Here is a 25139-nt window from a genome sequence, read left to right as displayed (position 1 = left end):
AAACTTCAGACTGAACGAAAGTATCAGACAAGAGCTAAAATGAAAACTTAAAGACATTTATCACATCAGGGCTTAAACAAAAACTTTGAGAACAGGGAGGATTTTTCTGGAACATTTTGTTTGTGTCTGTCCCAGACGCACCCTTCCATTTATAATCTAATCTCACCTCTGTATGTACCTGCACTGTATTCTTTATCTTCCTCTCACTCTCTTTGTCTCTCTCTGACACACACACACAATCATGTAACTTTTTTCAGAAGAACCCCTGAAAACTCCCCAGTGCTGCTCTCATCTCACATACACCTAATCCACAGTTCCAATCCTCTCTCCCCTTCTGTTCCCTCTCTTTTGCCCCCTCTCCAGAAAACAAAAGCAGGCTTGATCTGTGTTAGTGCTGACGGGGAGGAAAAACAGCATCTTTTGGCTTAGGAAAGAATAATGCGGACAAACTCAGTAGGAACAACCAAAACACACACACACACACACAAATACAGCATAATTATGAATTATGCACAAGAAACCTTGTTAACTCATAACACATCCAATTATCATCTGTTCAATTTCTTTAACATCCTGTCAAAAAAAATCTGTTTTCCAACTATAACTTTATAGCACTTTGATTGTAGTTGATTGTAGTTATTTAGTGCTATGCAAAAAGAAAGCAGAATCTTAGCATGGTTTTATAACCCTGGCAACCTGCTCTGGCAATTGGAGAAAGCCAGTTACCATGGTAACCCTAATTTACACCTGGGCTATCAGGTGAGTCACAGCAGCAACAGATGTATACACACACACACACACACACACACACACACACACACACAGCCGCCAACATCTCCAGGCCTAATGGGCCTTTTAATGAGGTAGAAAAAAATAGCACTAATCCAAAGGCCAACGTTAGCACACAGAGTCTCTCTCTCTCACACACACACACACACACACCTTGTTGAGTTCCTCTTGAGTGTTTAGACCTTCTAGAACTTTCTTGTACTTCCTCTTATTGTACTTCCTGTGGATAAAGGATGCACGCTGCTCCGGCGATGGCTGCTTGCAAAGCTCATCCTCTGGGGGAAGATTTGCTTCCCAGAAGCTGTTGGAATTTTTATTCCCAACGTCTAAAAACAGCTAAAGAGAGGGACAGAACGTGAGGACAATATACTTCACTTAAAAGGTAATATCACCCAAAAATGAAAATTCTGCCATCATACCCTCGTCATTCTAAACTCAGACTTTTGTTCATCTTCAGAAAAAAAATCCGATATTTTTAATGAAACCATTTCATCCCTCTATTGCCTCCATGGAGTGGACTTTCAATGAAGGGAAAGAAGTCTCTCAGATTTCATTACAAATATTTTCCTTTGTGTTTCAAAGATAAGCAAGAGCCATAAGGGTTCGGAATGACATCAGGGTGGGTAAATATAAATCTATAGATTTATAGATTTATAAAATCAATATGTAAGTAGTGACTACCACAACAGATCGGTACCTCAATGAGCTCGTTGGTCCTTATGCTGCTGTCTAGCTTCATACTGCGGACCTTTGAGATACCAGGACCCAGGAATCGATGCTGACCTGGAAACAGATACTGATCTGAACTATTCACATCTAAAACAGACCATGTAAACTTCACAAATACAGATGTTAAAACTTCCTGTTAACTGAAAGTGTCCTGCTTAACCTCAAAACTAAGCACAACTTCACACTAAATGGTATAAAGCAACAACTCGTATGACACGTATACAGACAAAGTCACACACTCATTATTAATTTCATCATATCCTTTTCAGGCACTCTTTTCTCCAGCCTGCCACAGCTATAATTGCAAATGAAAGGTGCGAAAAAGCCATTAATTGCTAATGAATCATAAGTAATTAATTGTGTTTGTTGGTCTGCGCATTTATTTCGCTGAACTCCAGGCACCGTAGTACTTGTTGTTTATGCGAGAAACAGATGAATTAAACATGGCAGGGAGAAACACATATTTGAATATGGAGTGTGTGATTTTCCGGCATAATTAGCAGCATTTTAGAGTACCAGTTTGCCATCAAAGATCATTAGAGCCACCTGAGAGCCGACGGGACTAAAGATGCTTTGTGTGCGTGTTAGTGTGTGTGCATTAAGGGCACTCGTTAAAGGTTTTGTAGTGCCATCTAAGAAAACTTCTAAGACAGGAAAGTACCTTAAACACAGCGTTTGCTTCAGTGAAACCTTATTTAAAGCATCAAAAGAGAACAAAAACCATCAGAAAGGTGGAGATATTTCTCTTTGTTACCTTATTTGAAACTATTAAAAGAAAGAGTGAAAAATGTGCATACCAGGAGTTTCTATGGCAACCACAGCCTCACTTGAGGAATGTCTCCATTCACAGAGTTCGATTTAAAGAGCTTATTGCAATTACATGCGTAAAGAAACAGACAAACCCGAATATATGTCACACAGCCAGGGATGCTGATTGATATCACAGTGTGTTAAAAGATGAGAGGTGGGGTAGAAAGAGAAAAAAAAACAAGTGGGAAAGTTAGATAAGTATTATAAATGTGAAGATGGATCGTGAGAAAGAGGAAATAACTTCACCGGTCTCTCTCTTTCACACGCTCTCCGTCTCCCACCGAAGACAATTTGCTCTCATTTAATCGTTAGCTGTTCGTTATATTCCCAGTATTTTCGCTCTCGCTTTCCTAATTGTCGGCTGCAGAAGCGCAGCTAATTAAAGTGTCTGTGCCATAGATTCCATGAAGGCTGCGGTGCACATTCAGAGAAAGTGTCTCCCCACTCGATGGCTCACTCAGCAGCCATTTGCACACGCTCAGCCAGTGGTTCCTCCTGTATTGTGACCTAATGTAACATTAAATGACTGCATAACTGAAATAATGAGTTAATTTATGGCATCAGAGGGTGGTCAGAATAATCTAAGCAACGACAATATCGGGAAAAAGAGCAGAGGAAGAGAGAAGAGATGGAGTAAGATGTGTGTGTGTGTGTGTGTGTGTGTGTGTGTGTGAGAAAGAGTTAGTACGGTACCTTACTATACTGAGTGAAATAGAGGAAGGGGAGAGAAAGAGAAAAAAGATGGCTATGAAGAACATTTACTCTGTACCTCTAAAGTTCAAATAAAAAACACGTTTCCTAAAAAGTTCTCAACGACAAGCAATTAGTCTGTCCATGCTGAACTGTGGTGTAACATGACACAATCACAGTCAGTGAGAAGATATTTCATATTTAATGTCCATTTGCCATGGAAAAGTTTGGTGTCAATAAGATTGTTTTAATTTGTTGATCACCAAGGCTGCATTTATTTATGGAGAAATACAGCAAAAACAGTATTATTACGAAATATTATTAAGAATTAAAATAGATATTTTCTATTTTAATATATTTTGAAGTGCAATTTATTACTTTGATGGCAAAGCTGAGTTTTCAGCAGTCATTACTCCAGTCTTCCGTGTCACATGATCCTTCAGAAATCATTCTAATATCTGAAATTGGAAATTGACAATTTTTTGTGGGAACTGTGATAATTTTTTTTTTACTCAAATAAGTTCAAAAGCAATAGCCTTTGTTTGATTTGATTTTCTTTTGAAACTTTAAATATATTTGTTAACAACATAACTTCACTTGATTAATTGAATGAGTCTTTGCTTAATAAAACTTAATTTCTTTAAAAAAAATCATACTGATCCTAAACTTTTCATCAGTAGTGCATGTGGAGTGAAATTTTGAACCAATTTACACAGAAGACACAGGAACCAAGTGAACTTTTATCGCTTGATGCTTTAAGGTGTGTGGTAAAGACATTGCGTGTTTCATGTTCCATTCCTGTTGTGTTCGTTCTTGATCTGCTCTTTGTGTTCATAATTGTTTCTTACCTGCACAATTCTTGCAGATGACCACACACAGGTTGATGGAGGCCCATTCCGGCTCAGGAGCCTGACAATCGGCGCACTTCCTGTTGGACTTGTTGAACCAAACCTTCTCAAGCACCTTGTAATTGCACAATGTCTCTACGATGGACTCTTGAACTGCCTCTATCCATTCCTCTCTCTCACGCTCCGACTCCACTGTGAAACTGACACAAATAACACAAAACTCTTACATACATTTTCAAGTATCAAGTAGGTGATTTAAATAAAGGCGCTCGCTCTGCTTTTTAAAGCATTATTGACTCTGATTAGCTTTTAATGTTTTCACCATTCATCAGCTAAAAAAATTGTTCTGAAAGTGATTCCAATAATATCATTCCTCTGTGCCTTTATTGTTATAGCGGTGGTGTGGACTCTGCTATTACTTTAATTTTTTTTAATACATCTTTATTGTTATAGTGATTGCCCTTGGTGTGAACGGGCCTGAAGGGGTGGTCACATTCACCATTGTTTGGCAAATTGTCATGGGCACAATCCAAATCAAGAATTTCATATGAAGGTGAAAGTTTGCCCCACACAGATTTTACACATTTCGCTGCTTGGTTTGAAAGCGACTTCTGTATGAGCAGGGCTTTATATATCGCTACACTATTGACAATAGAAAGAAATTTTGTTAATGTTACAGCACCTTTTATGCACTGACATTAAAGGTATATCTCCCTGCATGACTTTCTTCTGTGGAACACAAAAAGAGAAATTCTTAAGACTGTCACTCTTGGTCACACTTTCTCATGTACTACAATAAATGGAGACTAAAGATTTTATAAAAAGTATCATAAAAATAATCATTAAATTTTGTTCACAAGTTTTGCAATGGTTACAGCTCACTGAAGGGAAATTACATGACTTCAGAAGACTTGGAATACAGCGCATAAATAATATTGACCATTTATGACACTTTTATGGTGCTTCTGTCTTTTTTGAAGCTTGAAAGCTTCAGTCCCCTTTCATTGGGATTGCATGGAAAAGAGCAATTAACACATTTTTCAGAATTTATTCTTTTGTCTTCCATGACAGCAAGAAAGTCATAAAGGTTTGGAATGATATGAGGATGAGTAAATGAATGACAGAATCCACATTTTTGGGTAAACTATCCCTTTGTTGAAGTTGAAGCCTAAATCGGGTACTGTCAAATTTTAAGACAGGGCCTGAAATCCTTCACCATCAGTTCGCTAAGCCCTGACTCAAATATAAGGAGCCTGTCTGTCTGTGTGTGTGTGTGTGTGTGTGTGTGTGTGTGTGTGTGTGTGAACAAAATATGTTGTGTTAAACATAAAACATAAAATATTTATAAATATCTGTTTTATAATTAAAAACAAACCCAAAACTAGACACAAACTCAAAGTTCTATTTGGTTAAGTTCATCCTGGCCTAAAACCAAACAGTTTGAGTCCCACTGGGCCCAGGTCAAGTAGCAGACATATAACAATGGCAAACACAAGTTCAGTCTAAATGTAAAACCAGTAATAGCTCTGAATCTGCCTTTCATTTCCATTATGACCCCCTCTGTGCCCATTATTTTAAATGAGCGCAGAGACCTAGATACGTAATTTCTTTGAAAAATTCCAATTATTTTGCCAACAACTAATACTAAATAGTCGGCCAGCCTCATATCACTCAATGTTCAGAACGCAACTACAAACAGATCAATATTCTGTCCTGTGCACAAAAACAAAGCTAAGAGATAAAGAGGAAAAATCTTTAACAATGCGCACCAGCCAAGGAAAGAAAGTGATAGCTTTTCATTGTTTGTTGTTGTTATTGTTGTGTCTTTTTTTTAGCAGGGGAACTACATAAGTCATAAAAGGATCATTAAAAAACAAACACGAAAACATCTCATCGATTAGGCCTCTGCAAATGGCTGCTTTGTTGGAAACATCAGCTTGTGTGGGGTCACAGGTGAGCGATGCCTGTACTGTACAGCCATTATAACAAAGCTGATATTTATAAAGAAAGAAAAAAGAATGAGAAGCGGAAAAAAAACAGATCAATAATGAGTGTGCTTCAGATAGATAGTATCAGAGTGGCAGGACAGTCATAATGAGAGAGTGGCTGCTAGAAAATAACACAGCAGGCAACAAACTGAAAAAAATGATACTAAAAAGGCTCAAAAAGGAGAAATTGATGGAGTTTCCTCTGCCTTTAATAAATCTCACCGTCCAGCTATGCAAGCACTCAATGTCATTATACACAGGTAGAAAAGTTTCAACTGCTTGACACTAATCTTTTCGCAAAGTTCAGCCGTTTAATCCATATTCCACTGTAGTTGGTGCAATCACTTATACTAAGAGGTAAAACTCCTAAGTAAGAACGCCTTGATAAATGAACCAAGACAAAAGTTTCACATTTCCTGAAATGTTACAAACTAGGTAGTGAATGTAATAGTAAGTAGAAATGTTTTTGTTTACTCACTTCGTGTTTGGTTAAAACAATTCAAGAACAATTCCAGTTACAGTTGCGAGAAAAGTTATGAATACTTTATATTCTATAAATCTGGAATTTTGTAGTAATGGTTCAGAAACGGTTATTTCTATAATGGTGCAAATGCAAACATACACTAGAGCCCTGCACGGGACTATTTTCTTAATCCTGCTCCCGCTGAATTTCCGTCGACCATTACCGCCCGTTCCCACAACGTGTGTGTGTTCCACTCCAGCCTGCTCACACAATTTTTGTGTCCATTCCCGCCCTCTCCCAAACATTCTAATACTGTATACAATTCCCGTGCATCAGGGAGCCTTATCAATATGCGGGGTATTGAAATCGTTCTTGAATGAGCTCTCGTTGTTCACTTTAACTTTCAATTTTGCGATCACATACACTCAGCAGCTTGTGGTAGAAAACCTTTGAGCTGTGTTTATGGATCAATGTGCAGAACAGTGAATGTAAATATGTATTATAGGTATGGAAATAACATATTTTGAGTTTTGATATTTGAGATATGGTAATTGAGCTACTTTGGGCTGTTTTTGACTGGCATGGGCAAATTTCGTCACGCAGACCTGGCAACCCTGTCTGTATAAATCAGAGCAGACCCTTTCAGTTAAGAATTGTAGCATACGTTTTCCAGCTAATGACAGTGGGGTGGTGACACGGTGGGCAAGTAATGTAATCGGTGTACGACCAAACCGTGTAACTACTGCAACTCATTCTTGTTATGTGCCAAATCACGGGATCCATGCAATATTTTTTTAACTGCCCACTCCCACCCCCAGCAAAGGTAAAACCACCTGCTCCCGCAAGATTTGCGTTGGGTCCCGTTGCAATCCCAATGCAGCCTTCTAACATTCTCTCACCAGCCACTTTATAAGGTACGCCTGTCCAACTGCTTGTTAATGCAAATATATAATCAGCCAATTACATGGCAGCAACTCAATGCATTTAGGCATGTAGACATAATCAAGACGATCAGCTAAAGTTCAAACAGAGCATCAGAATGAGGAAGAAAGGTGATTTAAGTGATTTTGACAGTGGCAATGGTTGTTGGTGCCAGACAAGCTGGTCTGAGCACTGTATTTCAGAAGCTGCTGATCTGCTGTGATTTTCATGCACAACCACATGCATGTTTACAGAGAATAGTCAGAAAAAGAAAGAATATCAAGTGAGCGGCAGCTCTGTGGGTGAAAATGCCTTGTTGATACCAAAGGTTAGAGAATGACCAGACTGGTTCAAGCTGATAGAGGGGCAACAGTAACTCAAATAACCACTTGTTACAACCGAAGTATGCAGAAAAGCATCTCTGAAAGCACAACACATCGAACCTTGAAGCAGATAGACTACACAAGCAGAAGACCACATCGGGTGCTACTCCTCTAAACTCAAACATGTTTCTTAAACATGGCAAGGAGTTCACTATACTCAAATGGCCTACGCAGTCATCCAATCCAACAGAGCACCTTTAGGACTAGGTGGAAAAGGAGAAACACATAATGGATGTGCAGCCAACAAATCTGTGTGAAGCTATCATCGTCAATATGGAAGGCAAGGGGGGTCCAACCCAGTACTATCAAGATGTAGCTAACAAAGTGGTCGGTTTTAGGATGTGATTAATATGATTATTTTTTTTAACCAATAGACATCTCTCACTTGTGATTTAAAAAGTAAATAAATATCCAAACAATACATTAAATAAGTTGCTTTACTTTTTAAGTCACTTGGAATTCACTGGTGCCTAAATAAGTTTCAGGCCCCGAAGCAGAAAAGTTTCATAATATTATATCCCCTCCAGCATAACTTTCGAATAAGATTTTGGAGTAAATACAGCCATCTGTTTTCTACAAGCAACACATTTTATATTCTTTGTATGTTGTTTAAGGACTCTTCAGCACATTCTTGAACTTAGGATTGTAGGACACCCTCTCCGAGGGAATGTAGAAATGGTGCAGATTTTTGTCCAGGAGTAAACTGCCTGACTCTGGATTATGGGGGCCCAAAACATCCTTTCAAAATTCTTCCCAGACTTATAAGCAGTGTTGGGGAAAGTTACTTTTAAAAGTAATGCATTACAATATTGCGTTACTCCATAAAAAAAGTAACTAATTACGTTACTTAGTTACTTTTTATGGAAAGTAATGCGTTACGTTACTTTTGCGTTACTTTACTTCAAAAAAGTAATCTGATTACATAACTCGCGTTACTTGTAATGCGTTACCCCCAACACTGCTTATAAGTATCTTGGAAATTCCTTTTGCACTTGAATACAATGCAGTTGTGAAGAGCAGATCAACAAAAGTTTTTAAAATGGCAGAATAGGTAAATCCCACACTGGAACAGCAATTACCTTCTTTTCAGAACTCACTGATCTTTGAGGTTTGCATATTAGCAACAGTGTTGGGAAGGTTACTTTGGAAATGCAATAGGTTACAGGTTACAAGTTACCCTAATTAAAATGTAATAAGTAGTGTAACTATTTCAATTACTTCATTAAAGTAATGTAACTGATTACATTCGATTACTTTTTGATTACTTTTCTAAATTTCTAACGAATGTTTTCAAATGTTAATCATTTTGAAACATTTAAAGCAGGCAGGGTTAACTTTACAGTAGTACTCAACACTCATTGATGTCAGAATCCTTCAGCATTTGAATTAAGATTATAATAATTTATTTTTAAAGCACATCCACCACAAAAGCACCTCTTTTTATTTTGAGATCGTTCTGAGTTTAAATATAGATTTAAAACCATAACAAGAAATAGTTTAATAGCTATGATACTGTTTTTGAAATCAAATCTTTGCATAGCTATGACAGGATGTGTGTACATTTTCATAAGTAACTGTCATTTAATTACACATTTTTTTCTCAGTAACTGTAACTGATTACGGTTACATTTATTTTATTACATTAAATTCCATTACATGTAACTAGTTACTCTCCAACACTGATTATCAATTGTCACTTATTTCAAATTCTTACAGTATGACTATGCTCCAAAAAATAGTGAGTTTTCTTGCTGTCTAATGTCTACACAGGCGCACACACACACACACACACACACACACACACACTTGAGGGACTTAACTAATGCTCATAGTTGATTCCAACATCATCACAGTACACACAAATGTGACTGAAATGTCCCTTATATTAGACAGATTTTTTAAAATAGAGAAAGAATTAAATAAAATACATTTATAATTAACATATTTGGCTAGAGGATAAAATGCTGTCAAGGTAAGCTGCACACTCTGATTTTAAAAAGTCTATATGATATGCAAGCAAAAATGCAATTTTTATTAGAAGTAAATTTTCTAAATAACTATTCTGCAAATGAAAGCATTTGAAATAATAACATGTTTATGTAATCAGAATCTGTATTTGAAATTTAGAGCATCTCTGAACTCATAATCTGGAGGCATTTGTGTAAATAAATTATTATTTACACTAAGAAAACGTAATCTTCCAAGTCTGACCTTGAGTGAAACTTAAAATAATTAAGTAAAGCATAAATTGTGTTAAGAAAGTCCAGGTAAGAAGCTTAACTCTGTTTGAAGGTCACCTGAAATCTGTCTAAAACAACATCTACCGTATGGTAATATTTTATTTTGATAAGAGATTTTCTTTCTTTTTTTCTTTTTCTTTCTTGTTTTTCCTGGCCTTATGCTAATATACAGTATATAATATTTTAGCAGTTTACCAGAAGGATTTGAAAGGTGTAGTGATCTCAAATCCTTTCCTCTCAACTTGTTTCACACACGCAGCCGTCAGGTCCACCACAGTGATGGCCAGCCCTGCATTAAAGTCCTGTGAAGAACCAGCATAAACATCAAAACACTCAGTTTTTCATATCCACTTTTTAAAATTCCAACATCAGGAACTGAAATAAAGAAATGAACATAATAGAGTAAATGAAGCAGATCAGTTACTGCTATGACAATGGACCAAAGCATTCACAATCAAACATTCTGTGTGTCTGTTTAGAACATTGTAGCTGAAGTGAATCAAGTGATTAAGGAATAAAATATGCTAACTATAAAAATCTTACAAATGCAATTAAACTATAATGTGAGAAGGGTCAAAGGGCGCACAGAACAGACACTGAGCTTACTGGAGGGTGAACACCTGCTGATCCATAGATCAAAGTCTGAATGAATGAAGTTTATTCCACACAAGAACAAGCAGAAAATACACAACAAAATTTATTTACAGACTTTACCAAATACTTCAAGGGTAATGGCAATATGAAAACCTCTCAGAGGAACAAGGGATGATTCTGAGAGGAGAGGATAGGGTACAAGAAAAAAGGAGGTGACAACAGTCAAAGGCTACTGTATCATCCCTTTCAAGACACTATTTATTAGGGGTGTAATGGTACACGTATTCATATCGAATATTTTTGGTACGGGTCTTTTGGTTCGGTGTGCATGTGTACCGAACAAATACAGCATTGTTTTAACCACGAGTGGAACTTCATTGGAAACTTCCCAGTTTTATATATTGTTTCTTTTGATAACAAAGTCTCGTCTTTCAAATTATGTCCTTTTTTCTTTACCTCAATGCAAGTTATTAATGTCCACAGCTCATTATTTCACGAGAGAAATGAAGTCTAGAGAAGAGCATTTCGCGAAATATTAGACTTTATAATCATTATATTTTACTTACCTGTTAGTGATGTCTTAATTATTTAATGTATGCATAAATAAATCTGTTATGAAACAAGTTATGAGAGCCACTGTGTAAATGATTATATTTCAACAGAAAATAAAATGTTTATAATTTAAAAGTTAATTTAAAAACTGCAGTGTTGATTATTATATTTAAAAATAAATAGTAATTAAATTTAAGTTTGGGCTCTGTTGTTAATTGTAACCTTATAATAATTTAGAGCATAAACTTAGGTAGATTTTTATCCCTAAGAAATTTGTAATTATAATTAAATTTATGTAAAGAAAGAGCATTTTTTCAGTAAACCACTGTTTAATTAAAAAAGAAGCAATTTTATGTCTAGTTTTCCCCCTGCTGTAACGAAACCGTACCAAACCATGACACCAAAACCGAGGTACGCACCGAACCGTCATGTTTGTGTACCGTTACACCCCTTATACAAGTATGTTGTGAAAGTGTAGGTAGCCCTTTTTATTTATTTAAATCCTCTGCCACTTCAAGACATGACCAAAGAAAAAACTGCAACAATAACTATATTAGTGTCCTGTCCACACTAATGGATGATAACAGTGTTGCACAAGCTGTAGTGTTGTCGGCTGCCGTTTTAAAGGTGCTGTATGTAATTTTTTTGACTGTACTGAAGCATAAAAACAGCATAATACATTTGCTGATATTCAGGAAACATGCTTCATGCAAGTTCACATACTTGTTTCTCCAAAAAAACATGCTACAGCCAGTTATTTTACTTTGAAAATGTGCATTCCATGTCGGAATGTCTGTTTTTGTTTTGGTCTGTTTGATTCCGACCACTGCCAGTTTACCCAGTAATATTAGTGTCCACACTAATGGATGATAACAGCGTTGCACAAGCTGTAGTGTTGTCGGCTGCCGTTTTAAAGGTACTGTACGTATTTTTTTGACTGTACTGAAGCATAAAAACACCATAATACATTTGCTGATATTCAGGAAACATGCTTCATGCAAGTTCAGATATTTGTTTCTCCAAAAAAACATGCTACAGCCAGTTATTTTACTTTGAAAATGTGCATTCCATGTCGGAATGTCTGTTTTTGTTTTGGTCTGTGTGATTCCGCCCACTGCCAGTTTACCCAATAATATTCCGAAAGCCTGAATTGCCAGTTTGCAGAAAACACAGCATACTGCAGCCATGGAAGTGAGCAAACAAACCGGGTCAAAGATTGCAGATTCTACCTGACCTAAAAAGTCTCGGCATTCATGTAAAAAGCTCTATGACCACTACAGGCATATTAAAACACGGATAAATCAACTCATCAGTTTATAGTGTAGGTTCATCGCCTTCCATTGTCAGTTGCACTCGTTCGTGTCGCTTGTCCTCAATCTGATAACCCTTGTGGGTGTTGCCTCAGGAGGAGGGGGCGGGAGAAAATGTCTCGGGTTACACATGCAACCATGGTTCCCCGAGAAGGGAACGAGACACTGTGTCCTCTAGCAGTCGCTATGGGGAACGCCTTCAGTGTGACCAGTGTCTGAAGCAAATTTCTAAACATGACAATGTAAGGAATTTAACTCTTTTATTTTAGCTCTCTTAAAGGTGGAGTAGACAATTTTTTTCCAAAAACATTTTTTTTGTTATACTGGTTGAAGGTCTCTTCACATTCTGATAGCAATCAATAATTAAAGTGGTCTAAATATGAAAATGTAAATATTTATACTATGAGGTTGTTGAATGCTTCAATTTGATTGGTTGACGAACATTTCGTTTCAGGGAAATGCACGGTTAAAGTAGTTCCAGGAAAGTCTTGACTGCATTACATGGCCATCAATTCGCCAAATGATTATTTCCAGGTCCTTACGATCTACAACAGCAAAATAACTAAAACCCACAGTGACACTGATCAAGCAAATAAATATAGTAAACAATAGGATAAAAAAGACAAATTATTTCCATATTTTGGCCATAAAATTAAATTTTATGATGTACACATACTCTCCCTCCCATAACGCGCACACATACAGTACGGACACACACTCGCACACATGGAAACATACACACGCACAGAAATGTGTTGTCAACTCTGCTCCGATGATTTTATCAGTAAAATAGTTCACTTAAAAGCTACACAGCATTTCTCTCTAGCGAGGTAATAACAGTGCTGTTCTTGAAGCAGATGAACTTACAGTTTCACTGTTAGTAGAGACACTGCTGTCAAAATCTGTTGAGAGACTCACAGACTCATGTAATTCACACGCTTAATCTCTCTCTCTCTCTCTCTCTCTCTATTCACACGCTTAATCTCTCTCTCTCTTTCTCTGCATTAGTCTGCTATCAGTGGGTGAGGCCTCCATTGCTATCTCTAAAATAACATTTTGTAATTAGCAACAGAGGCATGGGATGAGATGCACAAATAATTAGTCCTACACACATAGCACTTTAAGGACAAAAACCTGATGAATGTCAAGCCAAAGAGAGAAGTGCAAGCCAAAATTCGAAGACTTGCCAAAATAGCACAGAGAAAGACAGCAGTAATGAGGTAAAACAGGGTAAACATTGGCAGTCTTTAACAAGATGGAGGAATTTGATGGAATGTTTGGGTTTCAATCGATACAAAGAAATTGCGGAGTTTCTTCTCAACATCTGAGCTAAACTTCAAGTTAAAAGTATTCCTAAATGTTGGCCTTTTATTGGAAGTAGCTTAATTTTACCTGTTGAAACAAGCCCTCACTTTTATAAGCCCATAGGAACTGTGTTTGTGGTGTTTGAGTCGTGAAGTGCGAAAAGGGCATTTGCAAAGTTTGTTTGAAAACATGCTTTATTTTTTGTAGTTTGGCTAGATGATACTAGCGCAGAAACTGCCTACCCTACCTTTAAAGGTGCTGTATGTAATTTTTTTGACTGTACTGAAGCATAAAAACACCATAATACATTTGCTGATATTCAGGAAACATGCTTCATGCAAGTTCAGATATTTGTTTCTCCAAAAAAACATGCTACAGCCAGTTATTTTACTTTGAAAATGTGCATTCCATGTCGGAATGTCTGTTTTTGTTTTGATTCCGCCCATTCCGCCCACTGCCAGTTTACCCAATAATATTCCGAAAGCCTGAATTGCCAGTTTGCAGCATACTGCAGATACTGCAGCCATGGAAGTGAGCAAACAAACCGGGTCAAAGATTGCAGATTCTACCTGACCTAAAAAGTCTCGGCATTAGGTTCATCGCCTTCCATTGTCAGTTGCACTCGTTCGTGTCGCTTGTCCTCAATCTGATAACCCTTGTGGGTGTTGCCTCAGGAGGAGGGGGCGGGAGAAAATGTCTCGGGTTACACATGCAACCATGGTTCCCCGAGAAGGGAACGAGACACTGTGTCCTCTAGCAGTCGCTATGGGGAACGCCTTCAGTGTGACCAGTGTCTGAAGCAAATTTCTAAACATGACAATGTAAGGAATTTAACTCTTTTATTTTAGCTCTTTTCAGAGGGGGAATCGAATCTGAAGATTCAAAATCAACCTGATTGAACTGATTCCAAATTTGATAGTTTACACTTTATCTACCGTTCGTCCAGCGAGACGTTAACATCAGTATATCTTACCAATTTGAATATTTGTATCATCCCTGGCCAAAGGTTAATACATGCTTGTGATCATTTATAAGCTACGAGCTAGGTAGCCGGATCTGTGCAGAGTTTAACTTTAAAAATACACAACACAAGACAATACTTCTTTATAAATGAAACTAGAGTTTATTCGCTATTCTATGGCACATTAAACTAAGCTAAAACACACACACACAAACATACACATAAAAGGTTCAGGAAATGAGTTGCTGCGCTTGCATGAAGTTCCCAAAGTTCTAGTAAGTTACTAGTTCTTAATGAGGATTAACGGAGTTTGGCTGAAGTCCCAAAAGTCTAGTACATTTTTCGTTCTTGGATCGCACCAAGAAAATCACAAAAGCAGAGATTTGTCTTATCTTTACTGCTTAGGATTAATTCAGCACCAGTTCAGCAAGAGATGAAAGCTTTGTTTGTGTACTTGCGTTTTGGTGACAGCTGAGCGGAGTTTCCCTTGTTGGCTTGTCTCAGGGAATTCCAGTGCCTCTGATTGGTTGTAGATCTGTCGTTTGGATGACGTCTTTGGGGAAGCCCTCGGGCAGAGTGAAGGTTGCCTTGTGACGTAGGAGCTTCGGAAGTCGGTTGCCTTGGGTAAGGAGAGTGAGGCTTGCCTTGAAGTTCTTCTGAGAGTTTCTCTGCTTGGCTTTAGACTTTGAAGATTCCGGCAGTCACGAAGTGTCACGGAGTGTTTGGAGCTTTGAATGACCCGATTGCTTGATGGTACAGCGTGTGAGCACAAGTTGGAGCGCGGTTAACACAAAGGCGAAAAGTCATTGAATCTGTTCGGACATTGGGTTTTTGATCCAGCTGCATAAGTCCGTCCCACAGATCGTTGTTCCAATTAGATATTGGCTGCCGGGCGGGGCCACGCCCTGCAAGGTTCTTCTTCATGCATAAATTAACATGATGCTTCAATTTATCACATGTAAACATCCTTGCCAGATTTTATTAATACTTCTATAAAGTTTCTTAATGCAAGTATCGTACATATTTCCCACTTCTCATTCATACCAAAGTTTTGCATATAAAATAAGCTTTCATTCAAGCTCAAATATCGGGTAGTTTGCATACACATTAATAATCTTATCTACTAAAAGGGGTTATAAAACATTGGTTAAACTTGCACCGATTACAGGAAACACATCAAGCATATAAAAGACATGAAACATATTATTTGTGAATATAGTTGCCCTTTTATACTTTTAAATGATTGTCTTTTTGAATTGTCTGTGTAGGTTCTATGTTCCTTGTCTGTGACAGGAGAAACGCGCGTTTTTCTGGAATGTAGAGAAAGGCGGAGGACAGAGAAAGTCCTGAGGTCGATGGAGGTTGCAAAAAGTCATGCGGTGCAGACCTGCTATTCTTCTCGCTCGGACATGGAGCTATTAATCTGTCTCTTTCTGTTTATCGGATTATCGATTTATGCGTTAAACGGTCATGGGGTCCAGGAGTGTCTGTCGCTGGAACATTTCCAGATACAACGTTCTTTGTTCTGTTGTTTATTAGATTTTTTATTTATGTTGAAGCCAGTCACGAGACAGGACTGAAGTTCTGTTGCTTAAATGAGTCCAGATGCAGGGGAGTTCTTTTCTCCTGTTGGTTGAGTTAGGTTTTTAGCAGTTCCGATCCCCTGAGGGATAAGGACCAGGCCTTGACAGGAAGCCGGTCCAGAAAATCGGGCGTCATGCGGATCATTAATTAGTTTTACGACCGCAGATGGCTGCGGAGGATAATCTTTAGTTTGTTTCTTTGGAATGTGGTTGTTCTGTTCAAAGGAGATCCAACAAAAATAACATTGGCGGGCGACAGCCTATGACATCACTACTGGCACAACCACAGTATAAAAATGGCGCTGATTGAACACGTCATCCGCTTTTTCGTCTGAAGCTTGCGTCTAAGGCATGGCAAGAAAAGAGGATGCAGTGTCTTGTTTCCTTCTCAGGGAACCATGGTTATATGCATTAGGCTAAAGATGGCCTAACAACCTGGATAGACTGTGCACAGAGCTCTGGGAGAGCAGAGTCCTTGGTTCTCAGATCAAGAGGAGAACTCACATGCTCCGTCCAGGAGCAGCAGGCTCATTGGTGACCCTCCCACAGTGATGAGAGCACTGCCAAGCTCATACGGGCAGCCTTGACTCTAGGACTTGAGTCCTAGCCTCTCAGATTGAGAAGAGAACTCATATGATTGCTCTGGGAGCAGCAGGCTCATAGAAAAACCGTCCCGCAGTGAGTGGAGCACTGCCAAGCTCAACCATAAGCAGCGGCTGTATACAGAGCCCTGAGAGCGGAGAACTCGATTTTCAAATCAACAAGGGAGCTCACATACTCAACCTGGGAACAGTAGGCTCATATGTGACCCTCCCGTAGTGAGGAGAGCGCTGCCAAACTCCATCAAAAAGGGCAGTGTAGCAGGGTGACAGAAAGAAGGCCTGTCAACCTGATATAACTGGACACAGGGCTCCTTCACACTCTTAAACTCATACATCAGTATAGGGAGAGTGAGGATCCCATACCGCTAGGCCTGGAAGAGCCTGCTGAAGAAGTTTGAGGGAGCGGTGCCTTAGCATCACCCTTACTTTTGAAGGGAGCAATACTAGCTCGACCACAAGAACAGAACAGGACCCAAAGCCATCTACTCGCTCACTCCTCAGAGCGAGTAATTTCCAAATAGAACTTCAGAATGAAGGGAGTACATCACACTCATACCTCAGGGAATAAGTGCACTCAAAACAAACTCGTACGAGAGGAGAGACTGATTCAACCATAAGGGCAGTATGAGTTACTCATAACTCAAGCTCAGTGCATGTGCAGCGGGTCATGGGGTAGTTTAAGTGTGCAGAAGCCCCTCAGGGCGAGACATGAAATAGCTCACCTAGCTCTCTCTAGAGTGCCCTGGCCAGGGTGGCTTCTCAAAGCCAAGCATCCAGCAGAGCCATCAGGGAGCAGGACACGGAAAATTCCTTGACTATCGTCTTGCTCAACCTGAAAGCAACCCCCTTAAAGGAATAGTTCACCCAAAAATGAAAATTTGATGTTTATCTGCTTACCCCCGGGGCATCCAAGATGTAGGTGACTTTGTTTCTTCAGTAGAACACAAAAGAAGATTTTTAACTCCAGCCGTTGCAGTCTATCAATTGTATAATGCATGGCAATGGTAACAAAATCTATGAGAGCAAAAAAAACATGCACAGACAAATCCAAATTAAACCCTGCGGCTCGTGACGACACATTGATGTCCTAAGACACGAAACGATCGGTTTGTGCGAGAAACCGAACAGTATTTATATAATATTTTACCTCTAATACACCACTATGTCCTACTGCTTTGAGCGCGCGCACGGCATCCGGTGCGTGAGGTGTGTACTCGCTCTGGCGTAGTTTACGTTAATGTGTGTGTTGATATCCAGCCGAAGAGCAATCAACCATAACTTCAGGCGAGCAGGCTCAGAAGTTGGGAATACGTGGAAAGTCACCACTCCCGAATGAGTTCGCGCGAGAGAAAGTAATCTTTTAGTTTTAAGTCGGTTTGAACAATCCGGATAAGCGCAAGTAAGTACCATTTTGATTAGCCGTCATACCTACCGTGTCAAACAAAGTCACCTACATCTTGGATGCCCTGGGGGTAAGCAGATAAACATCAAATTTTCATTTTTGGGTGAACTATCCCTTTAAGAAGCCCAGAGGATCTCTGAGGTTGCAGCACTAACCTGGGACCTTGATGACCAAGGAGGCTCCTAGAAGAAGCCTAACACCTCGGTGTCAGGGATCTCCAGAATGAACAGGGAGGCCCAATAAAACAGGCCTAACAACCCGGTACCAAGGGAACCAGTACCAGACGTACCCACAGGTTGCCCATAGGAGGGGCTACAGTCAAGCCCCTGTCTCCAGGGAGCAGAATGCTCAACTGCACCTACTCGTAGGTGAGGAGCCCCGGTTCGACCTAGAGATGTGAGAGGATAGGAGGCTGTGAAGACTTACAACCTGGTTAAGGAGAACCCAATTGGGTCACCAGAGTGCTGCAAGAAGAAGGCTAGTTACTACATACACACAAGAAACTAGCAATAAAATAGTAATGAAATGGATCTTAACTCACCAACCATCGTTCCATCACGTGGCCTCAGGCTACAGATATCTTCCGAAGAAAAGGTGAGAAAGCCAGCTTGGAATCAAACCATCAGTAGGCAGTTCATTATGAAATAGAAACAGCCAAACACATCATCGTCCAGAATAGGGGACTATAGTTGCAAGCGCATGGAAGCTCCCACCTAACCTTAATTAGGGGAAGAGGGGTAGGTGGTAGGGGGAATTAGGAAGAGGAAGACGAGGGCAGGTTTTTATACCCTCAGAGGGAAGTGAGTAGATTTTTAATTTTACCCTGGTCCGGACGGAAGCACTCAGAGCGCCTCATCTGGATCACTTCCCTCAGGTCTTGCCTCTTATCTCTTGACTCACGCCTCCTGCTAGCCTTACCCGCAGATGGGGCAGGGGCGTGAGTCACGACACTAGTCTTCTGGGCCCATCATTTGTCCCTAGACTGGGACAGGCCAGGACCCCCTTGTTGTTCGAGCTCAGACCTGGGCCTTCGAGGAATGAAGGACTTAAAGGCAGCCGAACGTGTCTTTGCCTCTCTAAACTTCTCGATCACAGTTTCGACTGAAGTGCCGAAAAGTTCAGAAAGTGAAACCAGTGCATCGAGGAGAAAGCCCTTCTCTTTCGCCCCGACGTCAGCCAGGTTCACCCACAGATGCCTCTCCATTACCACCATGCCTGCCACGGACCTGCCAATGGCAGTGGCGGTCTGTTTAGGGGTAGGGCTGGGCAGTATATCGAGTTTGCACGATATATCAATATATTTTTAATAGGCGATATGGTATGAGGCAATACTGCCTATATCGATATACAGTAGTTTGATACGAGCGCATCTGAATTAGGGCTGTGATGGTGAGGAATTTTTCCCACCGGTTAATCGACGTGTGACAACACCGGTAATACCGGTATCACTGGGGGGTGGGGTTCGTTGGGGTTCTTCCTCGTTTCCTAGCTTTCCTTCGATTTTAAATAGCTTATAAAAGCCCACGCATATTTTACTTACACTTACTGTCAATTGCTTGAATGGACAACAACATGACGGTACAACGACAAACTCTAAACATAGAACTTTTGTTAAATTACACAAAGTTTAAATAAAGTAAAATATTAAAGTTTAATTAAAGTAAAATATTGCCAAACATCTAGGCGCTTTTGCATTTCGTTTCGAAACTAAATCTTCCGCCATCATCTTGTCTGTCTCACCACACACTTCTAGTCAGTCAGGGGTGCATTTCCCAAAAGCATAGTTAGGTAACATAGTTAGGCAACTAGGTTGGTCGTTAGTTCCATTGAACTCTATTGGTAATGACTGGACATACGACCATAATTGCTTTTGGGAAACGCACCCCAGCTCAACTCACTCTCCTCACGTGATAAATTAAATTTGACTCCTGCTGCTGATCTGTGATGTGACTGCCGTTCGGCACGCTGCATTGAGCAGCCGCGTTCAGTTTTTAATTGTGGTGTCTGTTCATGCATGCAAGCCAAACAGACGGAGCACAATAGAATAGGAGTGCAATAATTGTCATATGTAGAATTTTAAACCTACAAGTAAGTGTATTTTATGATAGCAGATAGCAGTAATGGAGCAATCAAAAATAAAATGCTATTAATCTGTGCTCTTGTGTTTATTTACTTTCATTTTTAGTTAGTTGAATTGAACTGCCTTAAAAAGCATTATTTTTGTTTTTATACTGTAATGTTACAATGTTAGAATGTCATGTCATTTTAGCCCCTTTATTGCACATAATGGATAGCATAGCCTACTTTCACTATATTTGTCTTCATTGCCTTTAATATAAACATTGTTTTATTGGACAAAATTGGGCAGGATGTAAAAAAAAATATATATATATATTTATATATATATATTAGGGCTGTGCAAATAATCTAGCTTGTCAATGAACTACAGCTCTGTGTAGTAAATGCCGCTCCATTTGAAAGTAGGTGATGAAGATTTACTACTAATCACAGAACCGACTTTACAGACGAGATGCGCATGATAATCGCATTCGATTATTTGCACAGCCCTAATATATCTATATATAGAAAAATAGAAAATTCTAATATAAAATCTCTCTCTCTTGTGCGTGCGCGCGCGCTGTTAGGCATGTTTTGTGCTGTTGATCTTCCTCGTCATCGTCCTCGTCTTCCTCAATAAATAAAACATTTCTTCATGCTAGAGTGTCGGTGGTGAATCCAGTGGAGAGAAATCCCCCCACAACTAACTGCAAACTGGCATTCAGATCTGCCTCCATTTTGTTAGCAACGCCCCAACTTCCAACGATCCAATCAATTCCCGAAGGACAAAATCAAGTCCCGCCCTCTCATTTAAGATGCCGTTTCACTTGGATCACAGTAGAGAAAAAAAGACAATCGCTACTTCCGTTTCATGCCGACTTTAAACGTCTTACCATAGTGTAGTAGAAAATGTACACTTCAAACAAACCAGTCCCTGAAGATGAAGAAGAGGATGACGTGTTCTATCAGCGCCCTTTTATACTGTGGTCGTGCCGGTAGTGGCGTTATAGGCTGTCGCTGGCCAATGTTATTGTCGTGTTTAGATATTTTCTTCAAACACCGGTCACACTGAAGGCGTTTCCCATAGCGACCGCTAGAGGACGCAGTTCGAGTTCCCTCGGAAGGGAACAATATTTTGAATTTAGACCGCAGTACCCATTTCAACCACTAGCTGTCATTATTACATGCAGCACCTTTAAATGCTTGAGCTCTTTAAAGTTGCGTGGTTTCTGATCGCTGTTTTTTATCATTTATCAGCTGGGTAAAAAAATTCATTTTGAAAGTGATTCCAAAGATATCGTTATAGTGTGAACTTTGATATTCTCATAGAATTAGATTTACAGTTCTCATAGTACTACAGATTCACAGTTCTACAGATTCTCATATAATTACAGTTATCATCCTTAGCCTTAAGACTTGTCTTTTAATAAGAATTCAGAATATTTCTGAAAAATGTCTTATGGATGGAAATAAATGAACTTCTGCTTGTATCATAAGTGCATTCAAATCTTCGAGTCAACCATCTCTGTCACATTAATTAAAAGGAAAACTCCCTCAGAGAGACTCAAATGTATAGGGTTCACATACCTAATCTAACAAGACAGAGTCAGGTGTGAACAGGAGGTGTGAATACAGTTAGAGGTAAAGAGAGAGAATGAGAAACTGACACTTAGAAGTTCTCAGAACCGCAGTGAGGTCATGACCAGAGCAAGACAAAGTCATTCGTTTCAGTTTCTTTACTTGTTTTACATGAAAACTTCTTGTTTCTTCAACATTTCTTGCTTTTTCTTGACCGCAACATAAAAATAGCAACCGGTCTTTTATTTCAAAACCCTAAGGCTCTGTTACAAGCCGAGTGGAATGCTTTGCACATTACAACAAATGCAGCTCCCTTCCCATTAAACATCTTAAATAAAACAGAATGATATGACATAAATGACCATTTGGAACACTCTACGTAAACAGAAACTTTCACACAAACCCTACAGAAGATTTGACTCATAGGTTTCACATTTTTAATAGTACATTTCTATTCACTTTAACCAATTATCTTAATACTTTTATATATGTAGACGTAACATATTTATTTTGTACGAGTATAGACAATCTTGGATTTAAAAAAGAAAAAATTATTGACAGTTTGTTGGTCAATCCATTATGCGCGTATGTGCTTCAATTTTTGTTTGTCCCAGTTAGGGCTGGGTTTTGACACAAATTTCACAATTCGATTTGATTCTCATTCACAAGCTTGCGATTCGATTCGATTACCAATTTGATTCGATTCGATGTCGATTATTTTGGATATATATCAGGTACAGTACATGCCAAATTCTCAATGGAAAAAAATCTCTCAACTAATGCTGTAAAATATACATGAGAGTCGGTTGGTACTACATTACTATAATATTGAAGGTTAAAATTGACTGATTTGTTCAAATTACACTTAATAAATGTTTTAAATAATTAAGTTACAATTACATAATAATATGTATACTTCAATTTGTTTTTTTTAAATATAAACATAATGGTGGCTATCATAAAAACTTGATGGATTTATTCAACCATAAATTAAGCATTGAAGAACAGTAAAATTTATAACGAATATGTTATATGGTGCATATATTTAGCAAAATGCCCCTCTCTACAGTGAATTTTTCTAGCTGACTAATGAGTTTATGTTCACCAAATATGTTTTTTCTGAGGTAAATGTGACGTTACGTGACATTGTTTACAAGCCGTTATATTGACGTCTTTGCGCGGCTGAAACACTGATTGAGCGATTACATGAGACAGGATACGGCACTCTTTCTTTTAACTTACCTTCGGATGTTTAGTCATGTTTATTTTTTGCTGAAACTGGTATTAATGTGGAGGAGTCTGTTGAACTGAGGCGCTACAGCGATCTGTCTCTCCATATTAAACAGCACCAAAACGGCATTTATTGTTTGAATACTGCAATGCAATGGACAGAATTTGGAATCTGAGACTTTGTTTCATATTAAAAGTACCAAAGCACAATGCTTATTGCGATTTATTGGATGGGAAGTGCCCTTCAATGTTCCATCCATTAACTGAAAACAGGCTAGACTAATCGATTCTTGGGATTTAAGAATCGATATCGTTCCGTAAAAATGAGAATCGATTAATATCGAGATATCGATATTTTTTACCCAGCCCTAGTACCAGTACACTCATTCTGAATGTTGCATGGCCCTGGTTTAAAAACAGCACAACAAAATGGAACAAAGAACAGGGGTCTTGAGATGTTTTTTTCTTTTGAACTAGTTTTAACTTGACATGGTGTATTAAAATTGCAGCACATGCACCCTACACTCCATAGCAATTCAATACAAATTAAATGCAACTAAATGCATCTCAGCATACAATCAGAGTTCTCACTCATGCCGATGGCCCAGACGTACTGCCGCCAATGTGAGCCTGACGAGAGCAGATGTGTGAAACACAAAAAAAACTAGCCCGACGGACACTCGCCGACAGTCATGGTGTGTTCAGGCCTCAAGGCTGAAATTCTAGAATAGCCTCTGACATCTTCTAATTGTCCTTTTTAGACTTTAAACATTAGTTATCAGAGACTCTGTAATGTGACATTCCAGTACCCATGTGTTTGGTCTTTTTGTGTTCTTTGCTTTGGAGCAAATAGTGCTCCTCCTTTGGGAGTTACACTTGTGATCTTCACGGTCAAAAGTGACCGGACACCTGAAATGTAACTTTTTTTCTCCCAAATCAATGTAAGATATTTTTGTTCAGTAATATTTTCTTTTTCATTTTGTATTTTGAGATAATTTCATGGCACTAATTAATATTTATACAATAATTATGATAAATTTTTGACCATTGAAAATAATAAAAACATTTAAAAATATATTTTTTTATATTACTTTTCAATTAATGCAGTATTTCATGTTAAAATAGAGTCCCTCTGCGATTCTATGGTTTAGCCCCTAGATTCCTATATAGCTCTATATAAAAGGCCTATAAATTCTCTAGTTGTTTTTAGACATAAATACTTATTTTTATTAAGTTGTGGGTTTGGATATATATTTAGACATTCTCCAAGAGAACTTTTTGTAAAGGTTTAGATTTTTTGTTGTTGTTTGAAATATTGATTTGAAGCGTCAGTTTTTGAATTATTATTACTAATAAGGTGAAGTTTGACGATAGACAGATAGATAGATTGGGAGACCCTGCACATAGTTGTTGAGCTGTGGTACTCATTTTGAACTCATGCTAGCAGCAGCAGTATGAATCTAGACCAACATGTGTCTAAAAGAAGAAAAAAACAGATATAGATCTACCTGGTCTGTTTTACAAACCTGAACACAGAGAAAGCATTTTGTTACACAAAACATTAAAATTCTATAAAAATGTAACAAAAATGTTTTATCAGAGCTTAATCCTTCTGGGTTTGATCTGATTTCAACCTTTATGGTTATATGGTTATAGCCACACCAATTCATTTGAGTGTATAATTGTGTATGTTTGTGTGTGTGTGTGTCTGTGAGTGTGTTTGAGTGAGTGTGTCTGTTTTGCACTCTTGATGTTTTAGAGTGTAACCCCTTCCTTGCTGTCCACTTTTTTACAGCATTGTAGTTGAATTATTGCTTTTATTTTACATATTTGCTGTGTTAGTCACACCAGTTCATAGGTGTGTGTGTGTATAAGTGTGTGTGTACGCGTGTGTGTGTGTGTGTGCAAGTGGATGTGTTGGTTTTGCACTCTTTATGTTTTAGAGTTTCACCCTGTCATTGCTGTGTACTTTATTTCTGCATTGTGTCAGATTTGTAGATTGACAGAATTGTTGTGTTTTTGTCTGATCGAATCATGCCCTCAATTTTTTTGTGTGTTCACATTCCAAATGCCATAAAAGTCACCAAGTTTCGTACCATTCCG

At 38.6% G+C, this 25139-nt stretch overlaps 1 protein-coding gene across 1 annotated transcript in view; it reads right to left on the bottom strand.

Annotated features, from left to right (window-relative positions):
* LOC107677834 (arf-GAP with Rho-GAP domain, ANK repeat and PH domain-containing protein 2-like) overlaps window positions 1-25139 on the bottom strand; it is a gene marked incomplete at its 3' end in the record, with an annotated part of 85504 nt that overhangs the window by 16281 nt on the left and 44084 nt on the right. The window contains exons 10-13 of the mRNA XM_016472873.1: window positions 10057-10163; window positions 3867-4066; window positions 1487-1572; window positions 943-1125 (exon numbers count right to left, since the gene is read on the bottom strand). Of these exons, the coding sequence (XP_016328359.1) occupies window positions 943-1125; window positions 1487-1572; window positions 3867-4066; window positions 10057-10163 (576 nt within the window). The remainder of the gene's footprint in view (window positions 1-942; window positions 1126-1486; window positions 1573-3866; window positions 4067-10056; window positions 10164-25139) is intronic.

The sequence above is a fragment of the Sinocyclocheilus anshuiensis genome, unplaced genomic scaffold (genome assembly GCF_001515605.1).
Source record: "Sinocyclocheilus anshuiensis isolate Anshui unplaced genomic scaffold, SAMN03320099.WGS_v1.1 scaffold1077, whole genome shotgun sequence".
NCBI lineage: Eukaryota > Metazoa > Chordata > Actinopteri > Cypriniformes > Cyprinidae > Sinocyclocheilus > Sinocyclocheilus anshuiensis.
The sequence above is the reverse complement of the archived record's forward strand: the minus strand, read 5'-3'. Positions and strand labels throughout refer to the sequence as shown.